Source organism: Rhinopithecus bieti, unplaced genomic scaffold (genome assembly GCF_001698545.2).
Source record: "Rhinopithecus bieti isolate Rb0 unplaced genomic scaffold, ASM169854v2 scaffold_18688, whole genome shotgun sequence".
Lineage (NCBI taxonomy): Eukaryota > Metazoa > Chordata > Mammalia > Primates > Cercopithecidae > Rhinopithecus > Rhinopithecus bieti.
The window spans coordinates 1,826,398-1,845,884 of record NW_016809492.1 but is presented as its reverse complement, the minus strand read 5'-3'; the positions used below and the strand labels follow the sequence as shown (position 1 = coordinate 1,845,884).

Sequence of the window (19,487 nt, the reverse complement as noted above, 5' to 3'; positions counted from 1 at the left end):
TCCTCCAGTAAACCGTTGGCTTGCATAATGAAAGTTACATCACACAGTTAAACTGCTTGGACTGCATATGCTAAGACATCGTACATGTTATTCTTTCCTCTGCATGCTCTGTCTCTCCAAGCAGACCATAAATAATCTCTCTGAAGGCCTTTGCAAAGAGCCTTCCTCATAACAAATAATTAATTTTTAATGTCTATTGATCACCAATACTTCCTACTGTGTTATTTTCTAAACTGTTCTATCTTGTCATTGCTGTGATCACTGATGTGATATTGAAGGTCTGAGCCTTTGATTGTGTTTTTTTTCCCCCCCAGTCAAAATGATTTGTATGTCTACAGATTCACAGAAGGGAAAAATAGTATGTTATTAAAACAGGACATTAATGAGGACTGAAGGTCTTCTAAATACTCTGGGGATATAAAATATTCTTACTCATAAAGGATGCCTCTGCATGGAGGAAGTATCCACAGAGGAAGGAAATCTTTGCCATTACTTCTGCCTGGGAGCATTTACTACAGATAGTCAAATCTTAGTGGCTATATTAAGACTTGTGGAAGAGCAGGGTACTTTTAATCTCAAGCCACCAATAAACCTGACGTATTTGCAAATTTAGTCATAGAACAGAAAATCCTTTGCCTAATCAAACTTAGCTGACTAGTTCCTTCGGAAGCAGGCAGGGCCAAGAGGCTGACTCTCATGTTTCTGGAATAATGTGGGGTGTGTGTGTGCATGTGCAGTGCCAGATTGGGACCTGGCCCCCTGGAAGTGACTGAGTCAGGACAGGGAAGGGATGTGTTGAATGGTCTGGGGAACAGAGCTGGCCAAGCTCATGGTCCCTTTGAGGTCAGCCCTCCCACCCTCAAACCTCCTCCCACTCCATCCACCCCCAGGAACCCTCCCACACACTCTGGGTAAAACACAGCTTGTCAAGCTCTCACATCATGGCTTGGTGGCTGCAGTGTTTTGATCTTCCCTCAGGACCAACCAAGAAGGCCAGCCTTGATGCTTCTAAAGCTGCCAGCCTCCTAAGGGAGTATTCCTACATAGGAATATACTTTGGGAAGCTGATAAGCCCCCTCTAAATATTTAGGAGGCAGCCTTTGAATTAAATTATTTGCCTGCTGATGTCAACTATTAGAGTTCTATTTAAAAGTTAAAATCCAAGGGGCATATGTAAAAGGAGATAAGTCAAATCAATCATTTATCTCGGTATCAGAGTAATTCAGAGGAACTCTTAATTATATACTTCCAAGAGACTTGTGAGGCCACCTCCATTCTATCTGCTGCCCTTGAAGCTCAGCTGGAGTCCCTGAACACCCCGGTTGGAGGATGAACTCTCGCACAGGGAACTCGGAGATGGAGGAGAGGGGGCGCGGGTTCAGGATGCTTGGAGGTTCTGGAAAGAACTGAGGTCACCTGGAAGATGCAAAGCTACTCTAAAAATGATTTAGGATGGCTTTTCTATGCATTCTCTACTCCCACAGGCATCAGGAGCCAACTCCCAGGATGGACTCTGCCTGATGCTGTAACAGCGTTCAGCTCCCCAATGTCCCCACGATACCAAGCAACCTCCTTCTCTTTTGTCTACAGTCAATTAATCAATCATTGCTGACAATAAGGCTCCATCCTCAACACAGGATATTTTCTGAATCATTAATTTTTGTTTCAGTACTTGATCCTTGTTTGGAATATAATGTATTACAATGTGGTGGTACTAAGTATTAAAATCAAAATATCTTTTTATTCATCTTTCAATTTTAATACTTTTAGCATTTCAACCATTATTTGAAGGGTTACTTATTGCAGCATGTCACATTTATATACACACACATGCACATGCTGCAGTGCTTTCAGCTTGAGCCAGTGATATTTTAGGCCCCAAATGCTCTGAAAAAATAGACAAAGCTCTCACCAAGCTAAGGAAGTGAGCTCTGAGACCATGCCTTTAAAAATTTTCAGCTGGATAACTTAGTCCTCAAGATGACTACGTTTCTCTTTCCCCACTCCTCAGTTAGTGTGTACGAACAAGGATTCTTTTGAATTCCCAGGAGGCAAATGAGTTTAATTTGACTGGTAAAAGTCTTCTTAATAGGACACTTAATACTGTGGCTCTTAAACCTTTTCTTTTACTTAGAACTAGCTACAAAGATATTTCATATGTTTATATCTCATAATGGGTAATTTTGGTTTGGATTTATGTCATTTTGTCTCAGTATCACAATTTTGAAAATTAGTTCAAAGAGAAAAAAAGAAAGAAAGAAAACCATGGTAAACATTGCTTAGTCTCATACTCTTACCCTCTCTCTCTATGCTAAAACAGGAAATGCATTTCTGACACTTTTAAAATGAGCAATCACACGTATAATCAACTTGGTTAAAACTTCCTTCCTGGTAACTGCAACACTTCCTCTGCATCTGGATATGAAGGGAGCCCCAGAAAAGCGGAAGAATTTAGAGGCACACTGGGTAGGTCTGAATTTGTTTTGTTTTTAAAAATTAAACAAATGATCCTTCAGCATCATCGCCTCCGCTGCTTTATCAGGTATTGCTTCCTTCTATTTTTTGCTCTTTGTTGGGTCTGACTCGGAATAGTGGCACTTCCTCCTTGGCTAGATTATTTTTATCTGGAACTGTTGTCGGTTCTCGAGATGATACTACCACCGAATGTCTGTGTTTCATTGTCTAGTCCAACCTGTATTGTGGATATTCACAAGGTTCCGGCAATAGTTTTGCAGGTGCATCAGATTTTTGTTTTTGTTTTGGGAGGAAAAGGGAGGGCACGGTGGCCAGGCTTCATATTCCTACAAGTGCATACTTCAAGATTACTGTACTTACTGTGTTTCCAACATCTTCTCATAAAAGGGGAAAGTGTCACAGCCTCAGCCATGAAGGAAACCAGTGAGTATTAGCTTGTTTTCCTCTGCATCTTATAAGATCGTTCGGTATCACTGAGGCAGAAGTTATAGCTGTGTATTTATATGCTGCCTAAATTTGGACGTGTTTTATTTCAAGTTAGTGTCAACATCAATGCATCTTACAGTTCTCTTGTTAGTTATTCTATAATGTAGCAAAAGACCAAAATGAATGTTTTAAGCCACAAGAGACAGTTCTTTGGGACAGTTGGTTTCACTTACTAAGTATAACTTCATATTTTAAGAGAGGGAATATTGGCTTTAAAAGTTAAGCCAAGATTTGAACATAAGTTTGGATCAAATGAAATGTGTCTTTCTTATCTTTTATCAAGCTCTCCTTTTGGTACACATCAAATGCTCCACTATTTCTTAAAGAAATAATGTAGTTTTGAGTCTAACATTAGTTATTTAAGAGAGTAAATGGTATTTTCTGAAACTTTTTTTGTTTCAGCGATTGATTCTTGTTTAGAATATAATGTATTACAATGTAGTGATACTAAATATTAAAAGCAAATACCTATTAATCTTTCAGTGTTAATACATTTCAAATTTCAATTATTATTTGAAGGATTTCATATTGCAGTATGTTCCATTTATACTTAAGTGCTTTGTGAAGGGTAGGTACTTATTGAATTCTGTGGAAAGAGTAAGTTAATGAGAATAAATCTGTGAATTTGTGTTACAAAAATGAAAATATTAGAGCAAAAAAGAAGTTAAATGATTGGGAGTCTAAACAGAAGGTCACTGGAGTCCAGAAATCCTGCCTTCCATCCTGTGGCTCTTCCACTATTAAGCAGAGACAGATCAAATTAATTTAAATTAATTAATTAAACAATGTTAAAATTACCTACATGTTCCTATTGGGAGAGTACAGTCTTGGGTGACTCTTCTAAGATACTGACCTAATATAGCAATGACAGCCACAATGCTGACAAATTCAGTGATTCAAAATTTTACATATCTGCAAATGGTTTTGACTGTAACTTTACTAATTCCGACATGTTTTAGCTTTACGAATAAAATGACTTGCTTTTCTAATTAGAAAGAAAAAAAAATGAAACCAAGTGACAGGAAATTTATTAGGGAGCAGATCCTGGGTCCAGGCAGTTGGAAAACAGACAACGTGAAGCAAGGTTGGGTGAGGTGTCTGGGTTCCAAGAAGTGTGAGACTGAACAAAGAGGAAGTAAGTTAAAGGCCTGTTTTCAAAGTGAGGTTTTTTGGCATCTCATGTTGCACCTTGTAAACTAGGACTTGATCCTTAACTGTACTATTTTAGTCATCTATATGTTTCAGTATGTTTAAGAACAATTTCCATTCTGAGCCATTATAATGTGTCATGCACTGTGCTGGCTGAGTGTTTTACCCACCTCTTTAAAATTTTCAAAGTATACAGAAGTAGAACGACCAATAAGCCCCCATATACCCGTCACCCATATTGAACAAGTATTATTTAACTCTCCCTCTGGGTCATTCATTACTAACCCGTCTGAGAGATGAGAAACAGGATCAGAGATTAAACAGCCCAAATCACCCAGAAAGTAAGTGGCTGGACCAGGACTCACGGGCCCGACTCCAAAGCCCATGCTCTGAAGGGCTGTAGTGCTTCCAGTTTAAAATACTTGGTCCCTCTGGGTCCCTGCACACACGTACGCCGCCTATACCTTCTCTTTCCTCATCTCACCACAAAATATAAAGGGAAAGTGCCTTTCTTGTGACAAATCCGTGTGTCCCTCCGCTCCCAGGTCGCGTAGGGCATGGAGCTGGAGAACTATGAACAGCCCGTGGTGCTGAGAGAGGACAACTGCCGCAGGCGCCGGAGGATGAAGCCGCGCAGTGCTGCGACCAGCCTGTCCTCCATGGAGCTCATCCCCATCGAGTTCGTGCTGCCCACCAGCCAGCGCAAATGCAAGAGCCCCGAAACGGCGCTGCTGCACGTGGCGGGCCACGGCAACGTGGAGCAGATGAAGGCCCAGGTGTGGCTGCGAGCGCTGGAGACCAGCGTGGCGTCGGACTTCTATCACCGACTGGGCCCGGACCACTTCCTCCTGCTCTACCAGAAGAAGGGGCAGTGGTACGAGATCTACGACAAGTACCAGGTGGTGCAGACTCTGGACTGCCTGCGCTACTGGAAGGCCACTCACCGGAGCCCGGGCCAGATCCACCTGGTGCAGCGGCGCCCGCCCTCTGAGGAGTCGCAGGCCTTCCAGCGGCAGCTCACCGCGCTGATTGGCTATGATGTCACCGACGTCAGCAACGTGCACGACGATGAGCTGGAGTTCACGCGCCGCGGCCTGGTGACGCCGCGCATGGCAGAGGTGGCCAGTCGCGACCCCAGGCTCTACGCCATGCACCCCTGGGTGACGTCCAAGCCCCTCCCGGAGTACCTGTGGAAGAAGATTGCCAACAACTGCATCTTCATCGTCATTCACCGCAGCACCACCAGCCAGACCATTAAGGTCTCGCCCGATGACACCCCTGGCACCATCCTGCAGAGCTTCTTCACTAAGATGGCCAAGAAGAAATCTCTGATGGATATTCCTGAAAGCCAAAGTGAACAGGATTTTGTGCTGCGCGTCTGTGGCCGGGATGAGTACCTGGTGGGCGAAACGCCCATCAAAAACTTCCAGTGGGTGAGGCACTGCCTCAAGAACGGAGAAGAAATTCACCTGGTACTGGACACGCCTCCAGACCCGGCCCTAGACGAGGTAAGGAAGGAAGAGTGGCCGCAGGTGGATGACTGCACGGGAGTCACCGGCTACCATGAGCAGCTGACCATCCACGGCAAGGACCACGAGAGTGTGTTCACCGTGTCCCTGTGGGACTGCGACCGCAAGTTCAGGGTCAAGATCAGAGGCATTGATATCCCTGTCCTGCCCCGGAACACCGACCTCACAGTTTTTGTAGAGGCAAACATCCAGCATGGGCAGCAAGTCCTTTGCCAAAGGAGAACCAGCCCCAAACCCTTCACAGAGGAGGTGCTCTGGAATGTGTGGCTTGAGTTCACTATCAAAATCAAAGACTTGCCCAAAGGAGCTCTACTGAACCTCCAGATCTACTGTGGTAAAGCTCCAGCAGTGTCCAGCAAGGCCTCTGCAGAGTCCCCCAGTTCTGAGTCCAAGGGCAAAGTTCAGCTTCTCTATTATGTGAACCTGCTGCTGATAGACCACCGGTTCCTTCTGCGCCGTGGAGAATACGTTCTCCACATGTGGCAGATATCCGGGAAGGGAGAAGACCAAGGAAGCTTCAATGCTGACAAACTCACGTCTGCAACTAACCCAGACAAGGAGAACTCAATGTCCATCTCCATTCTTCTGGACAATTACTGCCACCCGATAGCCCTGCCTAAGCATCAGCCCACCCCTGACCCAGAAGGGGACCGGGTTCGAGCAGAAATGCCCAACCAGCTTCGCAAGCAATTGGAGGCGATCATAGCCACTGATCCACTTAACCCTCTCACAGCAGAGGACAAAGAATTGCTCTGGCACTTTAGATATGAAAGCCTTAAGCACCCAAAAGCATATCCTAAGCTATTTAGTTCAGTGAAATGGGGACAGCAAGAAATTGTGGCCAAAACATACCAATTGTTGGCCAGAAGGGAAGTCTGGGATCAAAGTGCTTTGGATGTTGGGTTAACAATGCAGCTCCTGGACTGCAACTTCTCAGATGAAAATGTAAGAGCCATTGCAGTTCAGAAACTGGAGAGCTTGGAGGACGATGATGTTCTGCATTACCTTCTACAGTTGGTGCAGGTAGGGGATGTTGGTGTTATCAATGGAAGCCTTCTCCAAAGGAATTTATTTGCATATGCACAGGCACCCCATTCAGTTGTCATCAAATGCCCTTTGTTCAGAGCTTCATCATCAGCCAAAGTAGATCTGATGAAGCCACCTCAAAAAGTAGTAAACTGTTCCATGTACATTTTTACTGTCTTGGAGGGTTTGCCGACAAGCGTTTTGCAGACATTAGTACTTCACGTTTTTAGAAGAATTGGCCCTGTGGGAATACTTTGTTCTCATTTATTATTTTAATGATAGATTCCACTTAATGCTTCCTTGTGCCAAGGCTCCAAGTGACTGACATGCTTTCAGTGTATTATCTCATTTAACTCTTTCGATAACTATGATGGAGGTCAAATTAACATTTGCACTTTGTACATGAGGAAACTGAGGTACAAAGAGGCTAAGTAATGTGCCCAAGATCACATACTTTGAAAGAGGCAGACCAGAATTCAAACCCAGGAGGTCTGCCTCCAAATCCTGCTCTTTTCACTACCCTAAACCCTTCGCAAATCCACCACCATATCCTTCATCAGTCTGGTGTCAGGATTCTGGGACTAGAGATAAAAGGTCTTACTCTCTGTCTATGTCTATTACAGTTCACAGAATAATATCTCATATCTGGGTAGAATCTTGAAAGCTCCTCTCTGCAGATAGGTACAGGACTGTATGTATTCCTACTCTGTTTCTCATGATGTTCCTTGGGGTCCTGAGAGGACAGGTGATTTTTCTAAGGTTTAGCTAAGAAGTTAAAGAAAGAAGGGGGAAGAGTTCCCCTGCTCACTTTAGCAGTTCTCAACTTATATTGTACTGCTTGACAAGGGAAAGGAAGTAAAGGAATTTGAATAGAAATGCTATTTTAGAGCACAGACCTATTCATTCATTAATTCAACAACATGTACTGAGAAGACTGGCATTAAATGAGTAGACACACAAACAGATGTTTAATACCAAATTGTGACAAATACTTTCGGGAAAATTGTACCGTATTATGAGAAAACAGTCCAGGGGTCCAAGGGACACTTAATTTTGATTAAGGGACCCAGGGACAGTTCTGAGTAAGTGACGTTTGACCTGAGATCTTTAGGAGTAGCCAGGCTAAATATTACACACTAAACTGTCTAATCATTATCTGTATTTATAGGAAGTTCTGGAGTTTTCTGATAAGCATTTTGGATAGCCTCAACTTTAACTCTCAATCTTCATCTTCCTGTTAGTCAGATACTTGAAACATTACATTTGGCTTTGTTTTCATCCGTTAAATATATTCAGTAGTTTTTTCACTAGTTCAGATATTTGTATAACACTAAAGAATTTTAGAATAATTAAATCGTCTTCAGTTTTCTAGCTCTCCATAAGAAAAACAACATGAAACAAACTTGAATGAACTCTGTTGCAAATCCTAAGGCTAACATGAATTATTTTTCATTGTCATGTTCACAAGTAAACTTTAAAGAGCTGGAAAATGAATAATCTTCTTTTTAGAAATGTGTTAAATGGAAGAGGTCAATACATAATATTAACATTGAATTTGTGGTCTTAAATCTGAAGAAGAGTAGTCATTTGTAAAACTACTTGAGACATTTTCAGCTATAGCTAAATGACTCATTCCTGATCAAAATGGTCTCCTAGTTGAGATCTGCACTGCCTTTACAGAAGTGAAACCTGAAGAAGGTCAGAAAGACTCACATCTGGGTTAGAAACTTAAAACATTGTGAAAATGAGTAGTGGTGGCTAAAAGACCACATTCTCAGAATTAAGGCCTTTGATGCAGCTACAGTGGCACCCATTTGACCATAACTTTGAAAAGCATTTTTGTAAAAACTTGTATAATTGAAACATGATGAAGTCACTACTGATCATGTCCAAACTGGAAAACCAGAGGAAGAATTGTAAATCCTTCCAAGAAGCCTCCAGTTCCTAAAATATAAACTAGAATGGGAATTTCTTCCATTCCTTAGGAGAAAAGGATACACCATTTCTATTCATAAAGTGCACACTCTGAGATATTTAATATTAAGTCTCTCTTCATGTTTACATATGATATCTATCCTCTAACTTTGTATATGCTTTTATAATAATCTGAACAATGTTAGTGTTGCTGCTTTTAAAGTTATGAACTATTTCAAATTTACAGAAAAGCACAGAGAACAATGAAACAAATACCCATGCACTCACAAGATTTAATTGTGTTTTTTACATTTTATCAGTTCTTCCTCTTCAGTAATAGAGCTGTACTAAGTCAATATTCTCTAACATCAGCCAAGTGATATGAAAATTACTAAACACCAAAAATGAAGATGAAATTATACCTAAGAAAACATAAAATCAGGGACTTTTGGACAGAAAGCTCTGTACACACCACAGTGTGGCAAGGGGTAGTGATTGCTCTATGTGGATTGATCTAGATCCACTGTTTACTTGTAGTTAAGAACCTGTGAGACAGTTCAGTGACTTGCCAGTAAGATGCCAAAAAGAGAGGCTATAGGGCTTTTAGGATCTTTTCATCTAACAAATATTTTTCTCCTTATGTGTATTATACTGTATGTCCACTGTCCATTTTCTTTCTCACATCCTCTCTTACCTTCCACTTTATAGATTTGTTACAGTGTCTCCATCTTTCCCCTCTACCCCTCCAACAAAACCAGTAAGACCTAATTAGAGCAAATTCCCTCACCTCTTCACCTTTGAATTTATCAACAGCACATGACTGTGAGTCAAGAGTTTCAGCCTCTAATCCCAGTTATGTCATTGGTTGCTCTATGATCTTAAGTCAAGTGGTTCAGTCTGGTCCTAAGTGTCCTCTAAAAGACAGAATTAAACTTAAGTGACTGTTAAGATTTTCATCTTTCTAGCCATGAAGTCCCACTAAAGCAGAGCACCAGTTCTCCATTTACTTTTCCCTGCTTCAACAACGTAGAGTACAGTCCTACAAATGCCAATGTGTTCTTCCTTTAGGCAGTGAAATTTGAACCATACCATGATAGTGCCCTTGCCAGATTTCTGCTGAAGCGTGGTTTAAGAGTAAGTACTTCCATTTTGATAATAGCATGAAATTTTAAGTTGCCAAGAATTGACTGGTAGACCTAAAGCATTAGTCATAATAATTTCAACTTTCTTGTACCTGCCCTCAGAACAAAAGAATTGGTCACTTTTTGTTTTGGTTCTTGAGAAGTGAGATAGCCCAGTCCAGACACTATCAGCAGAGGTTCGCCGTGATTCTGGAAGCCTATTTGAGGGGCTGTGGCACAGCCATGCTGCACGACTTTACCCAACAAGTCCAAGTAATTGAGATGTTACAAAAAGTCACCCTTGATATTAAATCGCTCTCTGCTGAAAAGTATGACGTCAGTTCCCAAGGTATGGTGGCTATATTTTCTTGGTTCTTCTTCCAAATGCCTTTGTCTCCAAATGCCATTGTTCCTATAATTCTTTTTCTTCCTGGAATCCAAGTTGCATCCTCCTGAAGGCACCAAGAACACATTTTTGAGTCTTCTGTCTGCATAGAGTAAACAAATTTAAAGTTCTCCTTTTACAAGTTCATAATTTTTAACTATATATTTACATATTCTTAACTCTGAAAATTAACTAGTATTATGCAGATGTAAGATGTATTTTAAGAACAGTTGCATACACAAAGATTAGATATTTCCAAATCTTTACCTTTTCTTCACATCTCTGAATATGCACATATAGTTTTCAAGTTTTCAGTCTTATTAAATGATGAATTTTTGAGGGGTTATTTTAATTTTTGGCATTTCTTCATCTATATATCTCAGAGTAATATGTAGAGATACATTCATTCTTCCCTATCTGTGGCCCAACATCTGTAAATTCAACCAAGCATGGATAGAAAACATTTGGGAAAAAATTGCATCTGCATTGAACACGTACAGACTTTTTTTCTTGTCATTATTCCCTAAACAGTACAGTATAACAACTATTTACTTAGCATTTACATTGTATCAGTTATTATAGGTATCCAGAGATGATTTACAGTTTATGGGAGGAAGTGCGTAGGTTATATGCAAATACTACACCATTTTATATCAGGGGCTTGAGCATTCATGGATTATGATATCTGCAGGAAGTCCTGGAACCAATCCTTACAGAGACCAAAAGATGACTCTGTATCTGTGTGTGTGTGTAAAGGTAATAAACACACACACACACACACACACACACACTCCACCTTCTCTCTCAAGCCGTTTCCAATATCTTATCCCTACCCTAAGAAAACCTGCTCCTGCCCTAGGAAAATTAATCACTCCTTCTCTGTAATTCTGTAGATTTTGATTGATACTACATTAAATTAAAGTATTTAACATATCTTCCTGGTCTGGTAAACTGTATGAACCTTGAATCTAGAGAATATCTCGTTTTCATTTTTACATACCTAGACCTAGCACTGTGGCTTATTACATAGAGACTTCATATACTCAACCAGTATTTTAAACTCCTGAAAATTTAAAATGTCTTTCTCCCTCTGATTCTTACAGTGCTTCCTCCTAAAAATGATAATGGTAATAATAATATTTTATTTGTATCTTAAGAAAGGAAAACATTTGTACTGACTCTCATTCTGTCAGTTATCCAGTAATTTTTAATTCACATATTTTACCTTTAGAATTTTGAGGCTGTTGCATCCATCTTCTCTACTTCTCTACAGAACCTAACTTCCTCTTCTGAAAAGAAATTACAGAACCCTAACCAAATTCCATTTATTATTTTCCTCAAATGTCTGTTCCTCAAATCAGATGGTAGTTTAAAGTTTAACATGCTGGAAAGAAAACTACAGTATTAATTCCTTAGCATTACCCTCAGAGCATCCTTCTCTACTTCGATTGTGTTGGTGTCTTATGTGTTAACCCACATATATTCACATATTTCTGTCCCCTGTTGTAGTATGTGCACATGGTTATGTTGCTCACAGTAAGCCCAATGTATCTTACCACCTCATATGGTTAGTTCCTCAAAGGCAAGGCCCACCCACTTTTCTCCTGCTCTACACCAGAACAAATATATAGAATGCTATGAATAAGTGTGTTCTCAGGAAATGTAATAGATAATATTGATGATTTCTTGAACTCACATAACTCTTGTGTACTTTTGACAATTACAGTTATTTCACAACTTAAACAAAAACTTGAAAACCTGCAGAATTCTCAACTCCCCAAAAGCTTTAGAGTTCCATATGATCCTGGACTGAAAGCAGGAGCGCTGGCAGTAGGTATCACTTGGATGTCTCCATGTGGTCTTTATGTCTTGAAGATGTCTAACATGCTTGCTGGGGCCCAGTACTTAAAACCTAATGTTTGTGCATAGACAGGGAAGCTGGAGTATCTCTGGATGGGTTTCTCATAAGCCCTTGTCTAATCACTGGTTATGAAAGCCTCAACACCAGATAATTTCCCTTCCATATTTTTTAAATCAGCTTGAGATACTCTTTGTATACAATAAAAATTGTCCATTTAAAATGTAGAATTCAGGGAACAGGCGCAGTGGCTCACACCTGTAATCCCAGCACTTTGGGAGGCTGAGGCGGGTAGATCACAAGGTCAGGAGTTCAAGACCCAGCCTGGCCAACATGGCCCATCTCTACTAAAAACCCCATCTCTACTAAAAAATACAAAACAAAGTTAGCTGGGCATGGTGGTGCATTCTTGTAATCCCAGCTACTCAGGAGGCTGAGGCAGGAGAATTGCTTGAACTGGGGCCCAGGAGGCAGAGGTTGCAGTGAGCCAAGATGGCACCACTGCACTCTAGCCTGGGTGACAGAGAAAGACTCCATCTCAAAAAAAAAAAAAAAAAAAAAAAAAAAAAACGTAGAATTCAGTGAGTTTTGAGAAATGTATACAATTATATAACCACCACCACAATCAAGATCTAGAACATTTCCATAGACATGTTATAGAAAAAGTTCTGTCATGTCCCATTGCAGTTAATCCTTTTTCTCCTCCCATTCTCTCTGCAAATGTGACAGATCTACTTTCTATCATAAAATGCCTTTTCTAGACTTTTATTAAGAGGAATCATACAGTATATAGTTTTATATCTGAATTATTTTACTTTCCATAACGCTTTTAAGATTCATTCATGTTATTGTATGTATCAGTAATTTGTTTCTTTTTATGAGTGAGTAGTAGTCCCTTGTATGGATATACCACAGTTTGTTTTCCATTCATTTTTTGAATAAATGTTTAACAGTGGGGTAGTTGGGTCAGATGGTGTGTGTGTATAATTTTTCAAGATACCCATTTTTCCAAAGTGGTTGTACCATTTAAATTCCAGCAATGTATACAATGAGTTCTAGTTGTTCCACATCCTGGCAAGCACTTGTTATTATCAGTCTTTTTAATCTTAGTCATTCAAATGAGTATGAAGTGATATCTCACTATTGTTTTTATTTGCATTTCCATAATGAGGTTGAGTGTCTTTCTATGTGCTCATTTTCCATTAGAGTACCTTCTGAAAATTTTCCATTCAAATATTTCACCAGTTTTTTAGTTGGGTTGCCTTTTTTTTTTTTTTTTTTTTTTTGAGACAGAGTCTCACTCTGTTGCCCAGGTTGGAGTGCAGTGGCGTGATCTCAGCTCACTGCAAGCTCCATCTCCCAGGTTCATGCCATTCTCCTGCCTCAGCCTCCCAAGTTGCTGGGACTACAGGCGCCCGACACCATGCCCAGCTAATTTTTTTTTTTTTTTCGTATTTTTAGTAAAGACGGGGTTTCACTGTGTTAGCCAGGATGATCTCAATCTCCTGACCTCGTGATCCACCCACCTCGGCCTCCCAAAGTGCTGGGATTACAGGAGTGAGCCACTGTGCCTGGCCCTTATTTTTATTTATGAGAGTTACTTATATAAACTGGATACAAATTCTGTATCAGATATACATTTTACAGATATTTTCTGTTAGTCTGTGGCTTGCCTTTTATTTTCTTAGAAGTGTCTTTCAAAGAACAGAAGCTTTAAATTTTGATTAAGTCAAATTTGCAACTTTTTCTTAAATGGTTTGTGCTTTTAGTGTCTTATCTAAGAAATCTGTGTAGGCCTAGCACAGTGTCTCACACCTGTAATTCCAGCACTTTGGGAGGCCAAGGCGGGAGGATCTCTTGAGGCAAGGAGTACGAGACCAGACTGGGCAACATGGCAGGACTCCATCTCTATAAAAAATTTAAAAAATAGCCGGGCATGGTGGCATGTGCCATAGTCCCTGCCCTTGGAAGGCTGTGGTGGGAGGATCACTTGAGCAAACATAGCAGTGAGCTGTGTTTGTGCCACTGCATTCCAACCTGGGCTACAGAGTGAGACCCTGTTTCAATAAAAATGAAAAAGAAATCTATCTAATCCAGTGCCTCAGCTTGGGGTAATCCCTTTGTCTGCCAAGGCCACATTTGGCAATGTCTGAAGACATTCTTGATGGTTATTTATAGCTGGGAGAATGCTACTGGCATCTAGTGGGAAGAGGCCAGGGGTGCTGCTGAATACCCTGCAAGGTACAGGATAGCCCCCCAGAACAAACACTATCCACCCCAAAATGGCAACAGTGCCAAGGTTAAGAAATTCTGGTTTAACTCAATGTGACAGATATTTTTTCTGAGAAGGGTTATGGTTTTAAATCTTACATTGAAGTCTGCAATCCAATTTGAGTTAATTTTTGTGTACAGTGTGAGGTGAAGGTCAGAATTCACTTTTAACATGAATATCCAGATTTTTCAGCACCATGTGTTGAAAAGACTGTTTTGTTTTGTTTTGTTTTTCCTGGAGAATTACCTTGGCACCTTTGTCAAGTATCGACTGACCATATATGTGTGGGTCTACACCTAGATTCTCTGTTCTTCTTCCACTGATCTAAATGTCTGTCCTTACATCAATACCACACACTCTTGATTCTGTTTAAATAACAAAGTACTTCATATACGTGTGCTTATACAGGCAACAGTATACTTCCATTAACCTGCACATCCTTTGCATTATTTTTATTATGATTTTAACTTCTACATATGTTATAAATGGCACAATACGTTACTATTTTTGCCCTAAAGAGTTAAAAAATAGACTTCACAGACTTAATAGGTGAAATAATTTTTAACTATTTACCTACATATTTACCATTTTTGTTACTCTTTATTGCCTCATATAGGTCCAGATTTCCTTGAGCTTCTAACATCTTTTTTACTGCAAGTTTGCTGACAATAAATTCTTTCAGCTTTTGTTTATCTGAAACACTTTTTATTCTGCTTTCATTTTGAAAATATTTTCCCTGAATATGGAATTCTAGATTAACTGGTTTTTTTCTTACACTAGCATTTTTTTCTGGCTTGCATATTTTCTGATGATGAGTCTTATCTTTGATTCTGTCTGCATGATATGTCTTTTTTTTCCCCCAGGCTGTTTTTAAGATTCTCTTTTATTTCTGGTTTTCAGCAATTTGATTATGATGTACCCTAGTATGGGTTTCCTTTGTGTTTAGCCTACTGGAGTTTATGGAGCTCCTTGAATTTGTGAGTTTATAGTCTTATCAAATTTGGAAACTTTTCAACCAGTTTTTTCTGTTGCCTCTTTTTTCTCCTCTCCGGGACTTCAGTTACAGTAATTTAGACTGCTGGACTCTGGGCTCAGTCTGGATTTCCTTCCTCTGTGCTGTAGCCTAGAAACAGCCCCCAGGCAGTAATCTGGGGCAATTACAGGGCTCACTTCATTTGTCTTCCTTTTCTTGGGGGTCAGGGACCTCCACTGCCTGTTCAATGTCTGGAAAGAGTTTTATATATTTTTCATAGTTTTCTAGTTGTTTATGGCAGGATGGCAACTCCCGTAGCAGTGAAGCCACGTGAAAAGATGAGGAAGTTCTTCCCCTGAATGTTTAATTTTATATACAATTACCAGCAAACTAGCCTTATAGCAGAAGCACACAGTATCCACTGTCCATTATTTAGAGATTAGAAGGAATTATGACATATTAATACAGCTTCAAATTGTGTTTGCTTCTTTTTTTTTTTTTTTTTTGGAGGTGGAATCTCATTCTGTTGCCCAGGCTGGAGTATAGTGGCATGATCTCTGCTCACTGCAAGCCCCACCTCCCAGGTTCAATGCCATTCTCCCACCTCAGCCTCCCGAATAGCTGGGACTACAGGTGCCCGCCACCACGCCCAGCTAATTTTGTTTTTGTATTTTTAGTAGAGACGGGGTATCACCGTGTTAGCCAGGATGGTCTCGATCTCCTGACCTCGTGATCCACCCACCTCATCCTCCCAGAGTGCTGGGATTACAGGCGTGAGTCACGGCGCCCAGCCTGTGTTTGCTTCTTTAAACGACTACATAACAATTTTGATCTGTGGTGAACTCACCTTTGCCTGAAACACCTACTTTTTTTATGTTTAAGTGAATGAGTGCCAAGCCACATTTCCCCTACCTTGAATTTATTTAGATGTATGAGGTTTAGGGGGAGGGCATGTTGTACCTAAATGCCAGATTTTCCATTTATTTCTGTTAAATTTCATCTTCTTAGATGTAGCCTATTGCATCTGATTCTGCAATAATAGTTTTTTTGACATTGTGGAAGCATTAGAATTCTTTTTTCAAATTAAATCTTAGACGGAGGACAAATGTAATAGCCAGGTTGCTGTCCATTAAAGAGGATGTGGGAGTGCCAGAGCTCTGTGTGCATGGGGAGGGTGAGATCTGCCATACCTCTTAGGCACCTCCAAAGACTCTTGCAGTTCTTTGGAGCACAGTTTGAGAGGCACTGGTTTAAGAGTTGTGAATTCACTCTCACATGGAGTTTCCAGATTTGGTGAAAACAACTTCTGTATTTTTACCCAAATATTGAAAATCATTTTCTAACTAGGGTGTTGCCCTTGTTGTTTATAGTGATGTTTTGCAAGAGAATTTGTGTCTCCACCATGTGTGTTCATTATTCATTGTGTGTGGTGAACATGTGACTGCTTCCTTACAGATTGAAAAATGTAAAGTAATGGCCTCCAAGAAAAAACCACTGTGGCTTGAGTTTAAATGTGCCGATCCTACAGCCCTATCAAATGAAACAATTGGAATTATATTTAAACATGGTGATGATCTGCGCCAAGACATGCTTATTTTACAGGTATGCTAATTTTAAGATTGTTTTCAATTATCTGGAAACACAATTCTGTATTACATCGAAAACATGCCTTCTCCTACTGGCTCTGTTCCTACACTCTTCTTTCATATGATGAATTGTGATCAAATATTACATAATAGAGAGTTTTCACTTGGGGAATATGGCTGCAGACTATTAGATATGCAATCTAATGAGCATTATGGTTCTGTCCAAGATGCATATCTGGCACTCCCAAGTAGCCAGATATACCTCCCTCACCTAATGTGTTTTTTATACACCCCATTCTAAGCTTGATAACATAGAAAATAGCCATGTTTATCCCCAGCACTCACTTCATTCCTGCCCATAGATATGTCTGCACATCTCTAGGCACTCTTAGATGCATCTCCTCTGATACACATAAACAAATTAAGCAATGATTTGATGGGAAGGAGAGAGAAGATGCGCAAGTAGGTCACCACAGAAATCCTGCAGGTAAGTGACAAGAGTGAAGTACTATTAGGGCAGAAGGTGAATGGTCAATGTATCAGTGCTAATTATTTTCATATTTTGTAACATTTCTAGATAAACTTTAGCTTCACAAGTCTGTAATGTTCTCCAGATTCTAGTTGGTCAGTATTGTAGGGGTAATAATTTCTAATACTTAATATGGTTTATTTAAAGTAGACGAATCACATTGATTTCAAGGTAGCCTATTTAAAACTGGTCATGTTTCCAATTCTAAGTTTCTGTTTTTACTTATTTCTTTGTTTGTTTGTTTGTTTGTTTTTTGAGACGGCGTCTTGCTTTATCACCCAGGCTGCAGTGCAGTGGCGCCATCTCGGCTCATTGCAAGCTCCGCCTCCCGGGTTCACGCCATTCTCCTGCCTCAGCCTCCCGAGTAGCTGGGACTACAGGCGCCCGCCATTATGCCCGGCCAATTTTGTATTTTAGTAGAGACGGGGTTTCACCGTGTTAGCCAGGATGGTCTCGATATCCTGACCTCGTGATCCACCCGCCTCGGCCTCCCAAAGTGCAGGGATTACAGGTGTGAGCCACCGTGCCCGGCCTACTTATTTCTGATATAGAAACAGGAATACCTTTGTTTTGCCTTTGCTTTGCTTTCATTTCAAGAATGGTCTATGTATTGTCCAGGAGGTATTTTAGAAAAGAAAAAGAGAAATCCTTCAAACTTTTTACAAGTTTATTAAATTTCAAATAAATCTGTAGAATATTTTGAATTGTTTGAAGATGGACACTTTAAAAACACAAAAATTACTCTGTTGGTCTTCTCATTTTAAGGGAAAGTTTGCCTTTGTCCTTTAGGTACTTCATGGTTTTGTTTTTTTAATTTTTTAAGGTAAGGTCTTGCTTTATTGCCCAGGTTGGAGTACAGTGGCACGATCACGGCCCACTATAGCCTCAAACTCCTAGGCTCAAGCAATCCTCCTGCCTTAGCCACTGAAGTAGCTAGGACTATAGGTGTGCACCACCATACCTGGCAAATTTTATTTTTTGTAGAGATGGGATCTTGCCATGTTGCCCATGCTGGCCTCAAACTCCTGGGCTCAATGAATCTTCCCACCTCAGCCTCCCACACAACTTTCACGTTCTTCTCCTTTTCTTTCTCTTCCTCATAAGAAAACCAACAGTGTGGACCTAGAAAATAGCTCTCTGGTAAAAAAAAAAAAAACCTCTCGGCCCGTCACTCAACAAAAACATAGCCTTTCCTTCTCTGGGCCAGGCATCAGCCCCCAATCTCCATTAGACCCTTCATCCTTCTATAGGAATGGTCAAGATTGTGAAAGACACCATGACAATGGCCAAAATTGCTGGGATTCTAGGCATGAGCCAGATAATTGCCAAAATTGCTGGGATTCTAAGTGTGAGCCATCATGCCCAGCCTACTTTGTTTATTTGTTGGGACACATAATTTGGCAGCTAAGGGCAAGTTATTTAAGTTCTTTAAGGCTTTGTTCCTTCACCTGTAGAATGGGAATAATAATCTTATCCACATTATAGGGCAATGCAAGGATCACATAAAGCAGCATTCAGTATATATTCGCTATCATTATCATCATTGTAGTTACTGCTGTTTGGTTGTTGCCTTAGTGTGATAAATATGTGTAAGGATGTTAGAGTTTTGTGGTAAAATAGACACAAGTAGAGCAGAACATTTTGAACAGAGAGGTGATGAACCACAGCTAAAACCTACTCCAAAAGAAATTTATTGGCTGAGCACAGTGGCTCACGCCTGTAATCCCAGCACTTTGGGAGGCCAAGGTGGGCGGATCACTTGAGGTCAGGAGTTTGAGACCAGCCTGGCCAACATGGTGAAACCCCATCTCTACTACAAATACAAAAAAAATTAGCTGGGCATCATGGTGTGTGCCTGTAATCCCAGCTACTCAGGAGGCTGAGGCAGGAGAATCACTTGAACCTGGGAGGTGGAGGTTGCCGTGAGCCAAGATCACACCACTGCACTCCAGCCTGGACAACAGAGCAAGATTCTGTCTCCAAAACCAAAACAAAACAAGAAATTTGTGTATCCGCTTCCCCAAGGTACATTTCGGAAACCAAAATTAACAAGCTCACAAAGAAGAGAAACTTTAGTGTACCAGATTGACCAATAAACATACAGTTGTCACTTACATGTTTTACATTTACTTTTATATTTTGTGTTACAAGATGTGATTGCTATTTTCAAGAAAATATATTAAG

General features: G+C 40.4%; 1 protein-coding gene across 4 annotated transcripts in view; it reads left to right on the top strand.

The window, feature by feature from the left end:
• Positions 1-2,381: 2,381 nt before the first annotated feature.
• Positions 2,382-19,487, top strand: part of PIK3CG (phosphatidylinositol-4,5-bisphosphate 3-kinase catalytic subunit gamma) — a 44,528-nt gene continuing 27,422 nt past the window's right edge. The window contains exons 1-6 of one of the 4 annotated variants that reach the window (XM_017889582.1): positions 2,382-2,466; positions 4,656-6,662; positions 9,648-9,713; positions 9,824-10,049; positions 11,812-11,915; positions 16,644-16,790. In XM_017889582.1, coding sequence (XP_017745071.1) covers positions 4,668-6,662; positions 9,648-9,713; positions 9,824-10,049; positions 11,812-11,915; positions 16,644-16,790 — 2,538 coding nt within the window. In that variant the 5' untranslated portion in view covers positions 2,382-2,466; positions 4,656-4,667. Of the gene's footprint in view, positions 2,543-2,564; positions 2,899-4,655; positions 6,663-9,647; positions 9,714-9,823; positions 10,050-11,811; positions 11,916-16,643; positions 16,791-19,487 lie in introns of those variants that run through there. The other 3 variants (XM_017889580.1, XM_017889583.1, XM_017889584.1) reach the window with 3 other exon arrangements.